Consider the following 15,603-nt stretch of genomic DNA (forward strand, 5'->3'; position numbering starts at 1 on the left):
AATTCACTATTACTACCTTTGCCATTGTAATGACCAAGGTTTCCCCTCAAAGCTTACCTTTTGAGCCATGCAGTTCCCACAACAGTGGAATTTCTGAGGTACTATAGACTAGGGAGATTATCGCATGGGGAAAAAAGTGACTTACCCCTGCTGGGATACAGTCACTTATGGGACACAGCTGGGAATTATCACATTAAAAATGCTGCCGATGCCACTGGGTAACTGCATCCCTGTGGCATCCTTGCTCCTGGCAAACAGATGTTTACAAATCGGATGGCTGAGCATGGCTGGGAGCGTGGATGTAGCTGGGATGCAGTTGCCCAGCGGCATCATCAGCATTTTTAATGTAATAATTCCTGACTGCATCCCATAAGCAACTGTATCTCGGCAGGGATAAGTCGCTTTTTTTTTTTTTTGCAAATGATAAGGTGCTAGGACAGTGAACAAAAAATGGGTCCAGACTTCTTCCAGAACCTCTGAAATTCCTTTAGTGGGGGAATCACATGTTTTAAAAGGTAAGGTTTGTGTGTGTGTGTGTGTGTGGGGGGGTAGCTATGGAGACATAATCAGTAATCATAACTATGGCTGCATCCACACTGCAGAAATAATCCAGTTTGACCCCACTTTAATGCCCATGGCTATGGAATCCTGGGAATTGTAGCTGGTTGTCAGAATTCAATAGCATTTGATATCATGGCCAATAAAGTGGGGTCAAACTGAATTATTTCTGCAGTGCAGATGCAGCCTAAGTCTTCCAGTGCAGGATCTCATCTTAAATTAATAACAAGCATTATTGTTATTCATTTTTATAAAATACCTAATTTTTTTCTATAGTTAGAAAGATCCAAAAAAACAGATAGGCTTATAATCTGAATGGGGCCTTGTCTGCACTAGCTAGATTATTGCAGGGGCAGCCCACAATATCATGGCCCCGCAGCTTCCCCCACCTGCTCTTGTTACCTTGGCCTTTGTTTCTGCACCATGGCAGTTGTGTGCATGGGTATCCCGCTGGATTGCTCAGCACATCTGCCGTTGCTATGGTTTGCTCACTTCTGAGGTTAGAACAAGGTGCCAAGTGGCAGTCACATGCTGGGTGTCTTGTTCTGACTTCAGAACAAGTGACCTCTGTGGTAGTTGTGGATGCACTGGCCAACCCAGCAAGATACCCATGCAAACAGCTATAGCAGCACAGAAATGGAGAGGTCTGGATCTTTCCAGAAGATCCAGAGCAACAGTTAAGTTTCAAAAATTCATGTTAACTTTGTTATACCCCAGTTCTGCTGTGGAACATGCGAGGTATCATCTGGACTGCCAACCTCAGAACTGAGGTTTGGGCTGTGCATTTTCCAAGCAGGACAATGCCAAAATGAGAGGGAAATCAGCTTTTGGCTCATGCAGAGATGGCCAGAGACACAATTAATTTTTTTAAAAGGAAAGAGGAAAGCAAGCCCTAGAGGAGTAGCTCCTTCTTTTCCTAATGGAAGGAGTCAGATCAGTCCTCCAGTTGCCCAGATGTTTTTCCTCAGAGGCAAAAGCCACCCTGGCTGATAGAAGAAAGCTGAGTGTGTTTCCCTTGACCTCTGCAGTCCTAGGATAGTAAATATAAATCAACTATCTTTTGGAGAAGGTAGTTTGCAAAACATTGTCATTTATTTCACAAACACACACACAGATAGATTGAGATAGATAGAGAGAAGACAGATAAGAGCAAACCATTTCAAAGTTTGTGGAATGGTTTTGGAATTATCACGTTGAAGGCTTTCATTCATGGCTGACATCTATAGTTATTGAAGATGCCAGCCACAGATGCTGGCAAGACATGAGGAATAAACTCTTTCAGAACATGGCCACATAGCCCGAAAAACACATAAAAAACCTATAGCTTTCAAATTATCACTGTAATTTCAAGCTAGCCCTGAAAATACACATTGCAAGATTGTTGCATTTCCTCACCTCCTGTTTTGGATGGTCCATTGTCCCTGGGTACATGGGAGGTCATATTTCTGTCTCCTGAGAGTGTAAGCATCAAACCAAAGGACAACTCCATATTCTAGAGATGGGACCTGCAGAGATGGACATGTTGCTGTTCAATGATGTTGACAGTCATGCATGTATCACAATCATTAATGGAACTCTGACCATGGTCTCAGATGGAGGAATAAGAGCAAGAAAGCATGGAGGGAGTGGTGAAGGGAGTAGGGAACACAAGCACTAGATCCTTTTTGTTGGTGGAGTACAAGTCTTAGTATTTATCAGCCAGCATGGCCAAAAAGAATACTTTTTCTAAGCTTTGAAGGAAAACACACATTTAAAGAAAAAAAGATTGGCAAAAAGAAAACAAAAAGAACCGGTGCAAAGCACTGTCACCATGTACCTGGTCACCATTATTATTCTTTTTTAAAGCATGAACTACCTGCAAGAAATGAGTATGCTTCAGGAGGAGTCTGGGTAGAAAAGCCATGCTGCCCAAAGTTGTGGCAAAAGGGCAGGATATAAATATAAGGGGAGGGAGGTGAATTAAATTGTTTAAAAGAAATACCTATTGTAATTAAAAGTAAAAATAAATGCACAACATATATTTCTCATGTGATCTTGTTTGTGTTGGTACAAATCCCCCCCCCCCCCCCCAGTTTGATCGGGTGCAAAAAGGAACACAGCTAAGTTTCATGTATAAAAGAATCACCAGTAAGATCTCACCATCATATGCCAAGTGCACTGGGTATTGGGTGCATAGTAACTGGGGTAGTAAGGAGTCTTGATGTTCCCTTGCAGCTCCCAGCTTTTCTGCAGTGTTAGATTCATCTCACAGGCTGTGAAAAGACAGAAGTATTCTCTCATGCATGTGCAAAGGGTGCTCACTGTTATTGCAGAATAAGCTAGAGAAATGGAAAAGTTACTTTTGGGACTTTAATTCCCAGGAAACATGGCCATATCATGTGTGGATTCTGGGTGTTCTGGTCCTTAAAGGAACTTCCCCTCCTAGAACTGCTTATTCTTGTGATTCTGAGCAAAGGGTTGCTACCACATGGATATTATCAAAGTAGACTGTGAATCCTTTAAGCCTTAAGCAAGATGTCCCTGTTCTTTCTTGATGAAAGACCATGACAGTTGTTCTGCTATTATCAGGAAGCTTGCTTACCCTGAGTCAGACCATTAGTCCATCCAGTCCAAGGGTAGGCCAAGTGCAGGCCACAGTTTGCATGTGGAATTGTGTTCTTTTCCTGACTTGGGCCTATGCTGACTCTTGTGGATGTGATGAAAAATCCAGATCAAGCAGCCCTGAAACTCACTTCTCTTCTTTTCCAAAGTCTAGCATGGCTAATTATTGTCCAATCCCTTGTGTTCCCAATAGTAGCTTTAATACAAGATAAACATCGGCCTTCTGTATCTTAGCTAATGGCTGTTCTTATTTAAGTTGCCTCCCAGAGAATGAACGATCCATTGCTTGATTAAAATATTTCTAGCCAACCATCTATAGGGAGATCTCAGGGTAGCATACAATTAAAACAACAGGGGGAAAAATAAAACAATGCAAGAGAGAATCAATAATTTAAACAGGATGAAAGCACATTAAATAAGTCACCTGGTTAAAACAGCAGAAAAAGCTAAAGTAATTAAAACCATGTACATGTATCAGTGAATCTCTGTGCCCAACAATGATGTAATGTTGCCAACCAGTAGTAGTTGTGCTGTATTTCAATGCAACTTGGAAAATACACTATTTGGCCAAGAGATCCCAGTCTCCCAACTACTGGGCAATTCTGGGAGTTGTAGTTCAAGAAGTAACTTTTTTCAAGTTCTGCATCTCAGATAAGATATTGTTTAAAATATATACAATGGGGCAGACACTTTCATAAAATCTTTCTCTCTTTCCTTTCCTCTTTCTTTCTTCCTCCAGACATTCTATAATCTTTGCTCACCTTCAAAGGGCACAGCCTGGGCAGTCAGTATAAAAGGATCATAGTAGCTGTACATCCCCTTCTTCCACACTACAGACATGACAGGGCCTGAAGACAAGACTTCTACCACAGGTTCCTGACGGCTGCAGCCATACAGCCTGAGGCAAAGAACAAAAATAGGGGTGTGGAGTCTGTTTGATAAGGCAGGATGAGAAGGAAAGATGAAGACACAGCATTGTAGTCAACAGGTAAGACAAACAGAGATAAAAACAGCCCACAAGCTAGTTTGGGATCTATATTGAGTTGTGTGTATGTGCATGTGGCTGAAATACAAATCATTTTTGGCATTGTAGAAGAATGTATAGGTATGTAGAGAGAGCATATCAAAAGTATCACTTGGTGAGAGACTGCTTGGGAACTTCATGTTTTCTGTTTTGAACTTCATGGTGAAAACAAGAAGATACAAATGAAACTCAAGTGCTGATCAGATGGGCCAGGATAGCATGGGCTGAGTGTTTGCTATTCTGGTCCACGTCTTCACCTGGGTAAATCCCTGGGTTAGTGTGGGGACAGGTGGTTGTTTATACACCTATCTCTGCACCATCCCAGGACCTGCTACTGGCATGAGCTTCTTTCCTTGCCACACCATCACTGGCACTAAGAAGTCCCCTGACACCACATCTGATGGGGAAATGAGACACTTGTCTGTACCCTCTTGACCATGTGTCTCATTTGCATGCCAGATGTTGTGATGGTAAGCTTTTCAGTATCAGCAATGGCATGGCAAGCTAAGAAGCTAGGGGCTGTAAAAACAGCCAGGGTTTGCTGTGGAGTTTTCAGGAAACTTTACTATAAAGCAGGGGTCAAATTGAATGGGGATAAAGACTGTTTACCCCAGGATTGGGCTGGATCCACTGGTCTGGCAGGATTGGGCCAGATCTTGGCTCTGGAACAATGCGGAGGCTGGTGGGAACTGGACAATGGGAGGCTGGTGGGAACATGGGTCTTTTGCCCTGTGCAGACAATCCCACAACCATACATATAAATCATTTTGGTATATTTCTTTAAAAAAAAACAGGAGATTGAATGAAAGAGGCTGGCTATGTAACCATGCAGAACACAGAAACCCTGTTTTTCAAACCTGTTTCCAATTTCCATGAGGGCTACAAACTTTTTTCTTTTCTTTTTTTTTAAAATGCAGGACTTTCCATCTTCTGTATTCTTTGCAGGTTTTCTCCTACATGTTGAGCATAGTTCTGCATGTGCGAAAAACTGCTGGCCCTATATGTACCACTAGTTACTTTGCATGGACTATGAACTGTGAATGTGAAATCACAAATTAATTAGTTACAGATGAGGAAAAATAAAATGACACAAAGGCAGGATACATACCGCCATTTAGTACGTCTTCTATACGTACTAGGGTTAGGAAGGGGCGGTGCTTCCGCACCCCCCTAACCCTAGTACGTATAGAATACGTACAAGATGGCGGCGCCCCTTCCACATGGGCACCGCCATCTTTACGTACTGGACGCACAGCGTCCAGACGTGTCGCGCCGCTTGTGACGTAGCGAGCGCGCCCCTGGCGCCTCGCTACGTCGCAAACGCGACGAAAAAAGAAGCTCCATTTTGGAGCTTCTTTTTCGGTCCGCGCGGGAGTCGGGCCGTGTGAAGGCTCCGGCTCCCCCGCGGACCTACTGGCGGCGGCGGCAGAGCGGCGCAAAGTGGCGGTATGTACCCCGCCAAAGTTTCTGCCAATTTTGAAACATGGTTAAAATATTTTATCAAATGGATACTGAGATATTTAAAGCTGATTAGTCCAAATTGATTTTGCTGTACATTTGAAAGAGAATATCTGTTCCATTACAACAGCAGAAAACTAAGTAGAGAAGACAACTGCATCAGTAAACAAATCCAAGCTCTCAGTGTTAGCCCAATATATTTTGCTGCCTAAAGCAGACCAAATTCACCTCATTACACATACAGAAACTGACTGGACCCCTAGTTGAATTTAATTTAAATACAGTGATGATGGGATATCACATTTTTCCTGCACTTGAGGCCTTTTAGGGAATGAAGAACAGCTAGGGGACTATTATTGGTGCCCCACCAATATATGGCACCTGGGGCTATTAGGTTATTCTGATGTTCTAGGGCCAGATGTTCTAGTCACCCGCAAGCTATTCTGGTCACACCTGCATTATGTGAATTAAAAAACACAAATTGGAGTCAGTGTATTGTAGTGGTGTGAGTATTGGATTAGGAGTCTGGTAGACCAGGATCTGAATCCCCACCGAGTCATGGAGATTCACTGGATAATCCTCATCATGTCACCATTTTCTCAGGTTTAGAGGAAGGCAATGGTAAACCCCCTCTGAATAAATATTGCCAAGAAAACCCTAGGATAGGGTCACCATATGTCAGGGGGCTCATTCCCACTTACTGGATAATGCACTTCCTGATTCAACCTCGCACCTCACTGGAAATCGTTTAAGAAAAGTCCCTGGTTCCCCCTATAAAGCAGATCTTTTCTTACCCCAGTGTACGTAATTGCTTTTTTTCTTGGGCACTATTGTCGTTCCAACTACTAGAGCTGCTGTAAAATGGCTGTCAATCACAGTGACATAATCACTGGACTTTTGACATTTGACGGGGTGGTGAGGGGTCCTGGATGGAGGGTCTGGAGAGGCAAGAGCCAGGGCCAAAGGAGGGAGAGCTGCCAAGGCAGGGATCTGGGGGGCTCAGATCCAAGGGCAGGGAAAATGAAAAGGGGGCTGGGAGCATTAGATCCAAGGGCGGGGAGAATGAAAATGATCCAAGGGTGGCAGGCGGGAGGGAAAACCCCAGGGGTCCTTCTCAGCCCCCTGCTACCCCTACATCCCGGGATCCAAGGGTGGCAGTGGGGAGGGAGACCCCTGGTGCATAACAAACAAACAAACACACAAACAAAAAGACTAACTGTGCTAGACATCCTGAACCTATGCTAGACTTTACTTTCAAGTGGGAAAAAATGGAGGAAAGGAACCTAGAAGCAAAGGTAGGTCCTCTTGTTGTTCATGCTGACATGAGACCAAAGCTACCTACGATGTGATGAGCCGATTCTCCAGAGGTCCAGCTGCATCATACATAGCCAGTCGGTCCCTGCATTCTGGGAGGGTCCATTCTAGGCGTAACTTGATCATGCGACCTTTGGGGCCATGGAGATGCCAAAGGCAGCTGGAGGCGAGGTAATCTGGGCCCCGCAGCTTTAAAATTGCATCCTCCCTGATGTAGCTGTATCTGTAGCAGCCTAAACAGACAAGACAAAGACAACCTCAGACCAAATTTTGGAAAAATAACTTTTTGGGAAAGCAATTCCCAGAATCCTCCAACCAGCATGGACACTATTTTGGATTATAACATCTAGCATTTCTGATCATTGGCCATGCTGGCTGGGCCTGAATGGAGATTGAAAATCATTTGGAAGGCACTAGACCAGAGAATCTGGATTACATTGAGCCATACTCCTGCTTGATTGAATATGCTCTATTAGTTGATTGCAAAATACTGGTTGCTGTAAAGCAGTGTGGTTTAGCAAAGAGATATTGTTGTCAGCAACAGCAAATATTGGTAAATTCAGGCCAATGCATGGTACAAATAGTGGTTGCACTCACTTGCACATTAACTATGCACCACTCAAAAGCATGAGGCAGCTAGACATTTTGATGGAGTTAGAAAAATACAGGAACTTGTTTGTATGTATATACTACATTCCCAAAGCAAACATGAAACTTTGTGCTGCAGTCTGAGACATTAGAAGCAGAAGTGTCTTATGGTAACTACTAATCAGGGTTTGGAAAAAATACTTTATAGGACTTTAGCTCCCAGAAACCCAGAACCATGGGGAAGAGAAATTTTATTTTAAATTTATTTCCATACAAAAGGGGTCATTGGGGCTCAACAGACTGCCCCAAAAGGGAGGCATGTAGCCGTCCTTTTTAGCTCCCGAGGGACCCTGCAGCAGCCAAACCGCGCGGGTTCCCTCGGCACCAAAAAGAACCCAGAAAAAACGGGTTCTTTTTGGTGTGAGTGGGTGCCACCATCATTGCGCCATTAGTGCAGTGTAGCATGTCAATGACACAAGCACAGCGTGCCGATGTATGGATGCGGTGCCACACTTGCATCATGATGGCGGCTCCATGTGGATGGGAGGCCGCCAAGATGGCGGCGTCTGTATGGACTAGGATTTGAGAGTGTGTGGTTGGTGTGTGCTCCCAAACCCTAGAATCAGTGCTGCCATGCCGCTTCCCGACTGTCTCTCTGGGGCCTTAGTTACATAGAATAATACTCCAGTAACAAAGTATTAATCTCTTAGCAATCTAAAGGGCATTTGTTAATTTACAAGAAACAGGGAAATAATTAAAAAAAACCATGCATGTTCCCAAATATCAAGGAATTTTCCAAAATCAAATTTACTCATGTCATTACTTCCTCCCAAAATATGGCTACTATGGGACAACTGCAAAACGTGTATTAAGGAAGCATTAGCAGTATCATATCTCCAACAATCTGCTGATTTAGAAAGCCCTTTCTTGAATAGGCATTGTGGTGAACATTATACCCAAAACAGGGTTTTTGCTGTATAAGGCATAGCTGGAGAGCTATAGCTATACTAGCTATAAATGTTAAAACTGATGGTCATTGATTAGTCAAGAATTGGACATTCCAATTCTCTATTCTATTCTTGGTGTAAACTTTATATTATATTTCTTTATAGATATCAGACATGTTGTGTTATTGTTGTTAATTGCCCTCAAGTTGACTTTGACAACCCTGTGGATGCAACATCACCGAGGGGCGGTAGAGACGAGAAGAAAGGGACGATCAGAGGCCGTCCCTTTCTTTTCCAGATTGTTGCTGTAGCAAGCACATGGCTGCAGCAATGATCCGGCTCAAAAAGGAGCTGCGAAATGGATGCAGCCCTTATCATGGCGCTTCCGGCTAGAGCCATTTGGGTGCTCTGGCACCCTTACATCACGAGGCTGCGCCCCATGTGGACAGATGCTGAACCACACTGAGCCCTTATATCGCCGCCGCCATGCCACTTCGCGCCAGTATGTACCGGCCCTAAGACTCCCTGTCTTTAACTGTCCTGTGCAGGTTCTGCAGGTTCAGACCTGTGACCTGCCTGATTGAGTCTAACTGTCTATGTGGTCTTCCTCTCTTTCTACTGCCTTCCACCCTTCCTAGCATCACCAACTTTTCTAATGATTCAGTTCTTCTCATGATGTAACCAACCTCAGTTTAGTCATCTTGGCTTCCAGAGAGAGCTCGGGCTTGAACTGCTCTAGAACCCACTTGATTGTCTACTTGGCTGCCCACAGTATTCTCAGTACTCCTCTCCAGCACCCCACCTGTCAGATGAGTTGATTTTCTATACATTTATATATGTGTGTATGTACATTATTGGTTTGGATACTTGGTTGTCTTCAATTAATGTCTCTAATGTTAAGGGAACATCGGATGCTCTTAAAGCTGCAAGGCCAAATCTGGATTGTAACAAATGTTTCATAAATACTGCCATTTAGAAAATAAGGGTATTCCCCCCACCCCCCCCACCCCCCATAAGAATTTTGCCACTTCCAAATGAAAATTTCCTTCCTTCTCCAAATTTTGAACATTTGGTTAATGCAAAGCATCAGTTGGGCATTTAGAAACAGAGTTAAGATATCAAAAGAAACAGAGCTGGAGAAGATCCTAAGGACATGTGAACAAAATATAAAAGGTCTAGCATGTACATGCACATTTCTATACCACTTATCAGTGAACTCAACATTCTCTAAGCTGTTTACAATCTGTAAGCTAATTGCTCCCAACAAGCTGGGTACTCATTTTACCAATCAATGGAAGGATGGAAGGCTGCACGCTGGCATTTAACCACTGCACCACCAGGGCTCCTAGGTCTAGGTATGAAGGATTTTAAGTGTCTCATCCTCTGTGATGGTAGACATTTGGGGAGCAAAAGAAATATTAATGGGGGAGGGGGAGAGAAGTATCATTTGGAGGGTCAATGACCACATTTTACCTCCTCCACAGATACACTCCTGCCTTCAGCTATCAGTGGCCTTGCTAGCTAGGAATTCTGAGAGCTGGAGTCCAAGGGAAAAAAAATTCTTTCCAAGCTCAATTCCTACTCCTACTATTACTATTTTCCACCTTCCTTCATCAAAGATGAATACTACTACTGTTATTACTTTATTGTTAGTGTCATCATCATTAGAATTATTGTTATCATTATTTACTGTTATTCATCAAAATGGTCCCAATGAGGCTAGCAACACTCTGATTAAAAACTCACCACATCAGTTATGACGACATAAAAAATCAGCACAGAATACTATAAATAGTTTTCACCTAGATATCATATTAATTTATGGGTCTTCTATGCCCACTGCCTTCACCTTTCCCTCCCTTCATTGCAACAAACAAAAATAATAGGGAAATAAACATCCTACCCAATGTGGATTTCAGCACTATTATGTCTTTCACACTGGATTCTGTCAGGGGAAAAAACATAAAGAAACAGATGAGATGAAATGAAAAGAGACACTACAAGGGAAATAAAATCCGTAAAAAAGGTGAGATAAGATAATGGAGGAAAAACAAAACAAACAAACAAACAAAAAACAACCCTGAAAATTGCTAGAGAAAATAGACCCAGATTCCTTAGCCATCTTATTTTAGGTTTCAAATGAAATGTTAAATGAGAGATGAAGAATGCAGGGTCCTCCAGGTGTGAGCAGTTGACATAATCCTTCAAAACTGCTGTGCTGAATAGCAATAATGGGAATTGGAGCTCCAAACTCCCACATGTTCCCCATCTTTGATTTAGAATTGTGTAAATATGGTCTTGTCTGCACTAGAATGGAGCAGCCTGTAGCATACTTGCCCCAAAGCTGCACTGACTGTCCTCCACTGTAAAGCCCCTATGTTCTGATGCCAGACAACTGATGACACACATGTCTTGCTGCCATCATGGTTTGCTTCACTCTTAGGTCTGAATGAGATGCCCAGCCTCAATCACATGGCTGGGCACCTTATTCTGACCTAAGAGTGAGCACCTGGCGGCAGCAGCAAACCTACTGGGTGGCAAAGCAGGGCATATTGACACAGATTCTAATATAATCCAGGGTTGTAGTGTGGCCAGGGCTTGCAAGTGAAGTGTCATGACCTTTTGGTTAGCAGAGTTAACAATGTCATATGAGATTCTCTCAGGTTTCCCTCTTCCCTCAGGGCTTAGGTGCAGTTTTCACAATAACACAGGAATGGAGCAATATATTCTTGTGAGCGAACCATGTCGTGACCCAAAGCATTTTGAGGAAGTTTGGTCTTGAACTGGCAATTGACATCTATAAACTTTACAAAAGGCCTGTTCTTGGTGAAGATGAAACAGATTTAACTAGTTGAATCAATAACATTGTGTGCATCTTCCTCTGAGACAAAGAGAGTGTGACTTGCTTGAGGTCAACCAATAGGTTTCCTTGGCTGCACAGAGATTCAAATCCTGGCCTCTCAATATCTTAGACCAGTGGTTCCGAACCTTCCTAATGCCGCGACCCTTTAATACAGTTCCTCATGTTGTGGTGACCCAAACCCATGAAATTATTTTTATTGCTACTTCATGACTGTAATTAAATAGATGTTTTCCAATGGTCTTAGGAGACCCCCATGAAAGGGTCATTCGACCCCCAAAGGGGTCCTGACCCACAGGTTGGGAACCACTGTCCTAGACCAACGCTCAAACTACTACACCACATGGTTCCATTACTAAATAATTTTTGTACATTTGCCACAACTGTCTTTCCCTTCTCTTACTAATCTATAATTGTTGAATCATTTCAGCTTTTTCTTATCTCCTGATGTATCTGTCCTAATAAGCTGGCCTTCAACTCTAAAACACTCCTTTTTTAGTCTTTACTTCCTAATTAAACTGGCAATTAAGTGCCAGGGGAAAAATATCTCATTTAGGACATGTCTCATCAGGAGCTTCCAGTCCTACTGTCCTTTGTACTGAAACATTATGTTCAGTGTGCAGGGAAGCAATGCCTGTTGAAAACTGGAGCCATGTTCCACTGGGCTTTATTGTAATTTGCAAAATATTCCGCTGTAGGATCTGTGCCATATAAACCAGCCCTACTGTCCTTTGTACTCTAACATTATGTGCAGTGTGCAGGGAAAACAACCCTAGTGACACCATTGGTCTCATTATGGGACACAGCTAGATGCTTTTCTGATCCCTACACCCTCTACTAGTTAAAAAATGGCTGGGATTTTTTTTTTTTGAGGGGGGGTAATCATAGCAAAGTAGTGAGTCTTGGGGTTTTTTGTTTTTTTTTTGGTAGAAGAAGGAAGAGGACACCAACATCCATAACAACCAGAAAAATATATAAGTAGACATAAGGTAGAGTTATGCATGTGTATGACACTAACAGGATACAGGTCCTTGTCTCCAGGGCCAGTTCTGAGTACAGTCAGCCCTCCATTTCAAAGGGAACCACTCCAGACCCCACTGCGAAAATGGAGACTTGCACGTATTCAAGCCCCACAGGCTTGAATGTGGTGTGCCTCCATGAGCGTGCAGGGGGTGCGTGCTGCGGATGTGCACATCCTTGAGGATAATGGAGGTCGCCCCTCTGTGAATAATCAAGAACACGGATCTCAAGTCCGCGAGAAAGGAGGGGTGACTGTATTCCATCTTGCAATATCTTCCAGCCCTTGGTATTCTTTAGTGTAGATAAATAAATATGGTTTGAGCACTGCATTATCTTTTATTTGGTACAGTTGTAAATTATTTGTAGAACATGTTTATGTTTTGATTCATTTTATAGTTTAATAACCATAACCAAAATTATAATCAGATTTTCTATTTCCTTATAAGCTGCTTTGAGTCCCATTCATGGGAGAAAGATGGTTAATATATTGAATAAATGAATCACAGGTGAATGGTATCATAGTTCACTGATGCTGAATGACCTACACAGGTTACACCACACAGCTATAGTACTATGGTTCCACTTTAATTGCCAAGGCAATGCCTTATGGAACACACAAGAATGCTAAAGCACTGGAGTTTGTTATTTTTGGAAGCACAGCCAATAAGTCTTATTTTTACTACTCTATTAAATGTTTCAGTTTGCTTTTAATACTGTAGAACTTATTGGGATGGTTTATATTTTATATATTTTTATTTTCTTCCCCTCTGTAACTGGCACATTAAATTGTAGAGAGCTTCTTACTGAGGATTTTTTTTTGAAACAGCTAAAAAAAAGGTTCCATGAGTGGCTGTCTCAAGATGGTTTGCCAGCTACTTTGGACTTTTTTGATTACAAGAAGTTACAATTCTGCTTCCAGCTAGTAAAATATAGTGTCACAGATCTGTAAACAGACAGAGCCTGTTACAGACAGGCCAAAATAAGGCTGCTTCGAGTCACTTTAGAGGTATGGTATTTCAATGATGCATGCATCCTGAGAGTCCAAAAGCCGTACCAAAGCCACGCTCCAGTCCTAAGGACTGGAGTGCTGCTTTGGTGTGGCTTTTGGACTCTTAGGACTCATGCATCATTGAAATACCATACCTCCAAAGTGACTCGAAGCAGCTTTATTTTGGCCTGTCTGTAACAGGCCAGAGGGTGGTTTTTCACAGGTGCCTTCTTGGATTTGCTCTTTATTTGTTTGCTCATTTGGTATAAAGTACTTGGTATGTTTTGATCCATTTTGAGTTGATTCATTGTGATGTCTTATACTTTTTTGGTCATCTTCTATGCATGTTGACTGTTTGGTATAGCTTATGTCAGTGGTGGCGAACCTATGGCACTCAGAGCCCTCTCTGTGGGCACAAGCACCATCATCCCAACACAGAGTTCACTAGGGTTTGTCACTAGAAATCCAGAGGGACACAGCACTTTGCAATAAAAAAGTAGGTTTTGGGTTGCAGTTTGGGCACTTGGACCTGTTACAAACGGGCACTTTAGTACGCGCTCTGCGCGTGCTAGGGTTAAAAAGGGGCATCCTTTCCGGATGCCCTCAACCCTAGGACGCACGGAGCGTGCACAAAATGGCGGCGGCCGTTCCACAGGGCCGCCGCTATGAGGACGTCATGACCGCGCCGCCTCTATACGCAGAAGTGACATCCTCACTCCGCTCCAGGGCGCCTAGTGTGCCCTTAGCGCGGAGCAGGAAGGAGCTCCGTTTGGCTGCGCCCAGTGGACCAAAGGAGAAAGGGGCCAAGCTTGAAGCCCCAGGGACACCCCGTTTTGCTGCTTCCCCGCAGCCTGAAAAGCAGTGGATCGGGGCCTCAGCGGCTGCTGTTCTGGCCACTGAGGCCCCGATACACTGGGGAAAGGGGCAGGTACAGCCCGCCCCAAACAGGCGGTCTGTAACCCACCTTGGTCTCTAAAAGGTTCTCCATCACTGGCTTATGTTTCATGCATAGTGTATAGTAGTGTATAGTACATTTGTGACATTGTTTGTGACTGTTTATTTTTGTACTGGGTGTGGTATTATTTTCATTTTATTTTATCACTACATTCTACTGCAGGAGTGGACAAAGTGCAGCTCACAGGATGCATGGCCCCACAAAGGCAGGGGACAAACTTTTTGGTTATTTTTTTTAATTGCTCCAAATTCATTCTAGAGGCATGAGTGGCACTTTCATCACATTCCTACTCAATATCACTTTCATCACATTCCCATTATAGACCCATGAAAGGCCTTTTTTAAAACCAGAAAGTATACTGGAATTGACTTCTGATCACTTCATGTTTTGAGAAATGGCCTTTCCAGACCTATAATGGCCTAAAGGTAAAGGTAGTCCCTTAACATAAATGTCTAGTCATAACTGACTGTAGGGAGCAGTGCTCATACCAAAGAGCCAGCTTTGTCCAAGGACTGCTCTGGTGGTCATGTGGCCAGCATGACTGCACTGAACAATGTTACTTTTCCAACAATGCTTCAAAAACACAGTAGTAAACAAGTCAGGGATGACATCATGCAATATATACTGCCAAAGGCAGTGTTCTCTTGCTACCACTGTGGTTTAAAACCTGCATGTGATAAAGTCCTTAGTAACGTCTGAAAAATAGCTCAGTAAATAGTTATTGATAACTTTGTAATTTGTAATTGGTGCATACTATCTCTATAAATATAGTTAGTTACCACTATAACTACAGCTAATTATGGTTGAAAAGTAACTTTCTGCACTGTGATCATGACAAACAAAAGGATGAGTCATTAAGGAGACATTCCATGAAATCTCATGCGGTATCCAGAAATCTCTATGGCAGGATATGAAGCATTCATAGTGCATTTAATGAGAGTGGCTATGCACTGAAGCAAGAGAGGCAGGGAGGAAGTGGGAAGAAAATAGGCCTATGTGCATGATGCACAATAGAAGAGACACTGAGCTGTTCTTTAATGCCAGATGATTTTGTCAAGAGAAATGAAAGGAAGAGGCAATTAGTGGGGAGAAATGACAGCTTGGTATGAATAGAGATGAGGGGAAAAGAAAATGTGTGTATGTGTGTGTGTGTGGGGGGGATGCTCAAGGTATACAACTATGCAAACAAGCAAGCTAAGAGGAAATGTTTGCATGCTTCAGGGAAGTTTTCTGACTGGAACTCTTTAACCCTACTGAATCATTGTACTTGTGTAAAAAGCTGGAAGTGGA

The 15,603-nt window shown here is 42.9% G+C and overlaps 1 protein-coding gene across 1 annotated transcript in view; it reads right to left on the reverse strand.

Annotated features, from left to right (window-relative positions):
* TMPRSS6 (transmembrane serine protease 6) overlaps nucleotides 1-15,603 on the reverse strand; it is a 51,357-nt gene that overhangs the window by 17,601 nt on the left and 18,153 nt on the right. Inside the window, exons 5-9 of the mRNA XM_089526754.1 lie at nucleotides 10,394-10,435; nucleotides 6,984-7,188; nucleotides 3,921-4,057; nucleotides 2,698-2,810; nucleotides 1,954-2,063 (exon numbers count right to left, since the gene is read on the reverse strand). Coding sequence (XP_089382880.1) covers nucleotides 1,954-2,063; nucleotides 2,698-2,810; nucleotides 3,921-4,057; nucleotides 6,984-7,188; nucleotides 10,394-10,435 — 607 coding nt within the window. The remainder of the gene's footprint in view (nucleotides 1-1,953; nucleotides 2,064-2,697; nucleotides 2,811-3,920; nucleotides 4,058-6,983; nucleotides 7,189-10,393; nucleotides 10,436-15,603) is intronic.

The sequence above is a fragment of the Sceloporus occidentalis genome, unplaced genomic scaffold, assembly GCF_023333645.1.
Source record: "Sceloporus occidentalis isolate IW3139 unplaced genomic scaffold, rSceOcc1.0.p SCAF_5, whole genome shotgun sequence".
Classification (NCBI taxonomy): domain Eukaryota; kingdom Metazoa; phylum Chordata; class Lepidosauria; order Squamata; family Phrynosomatidae; genus Sceloporus; species Sceloporus occidentalis.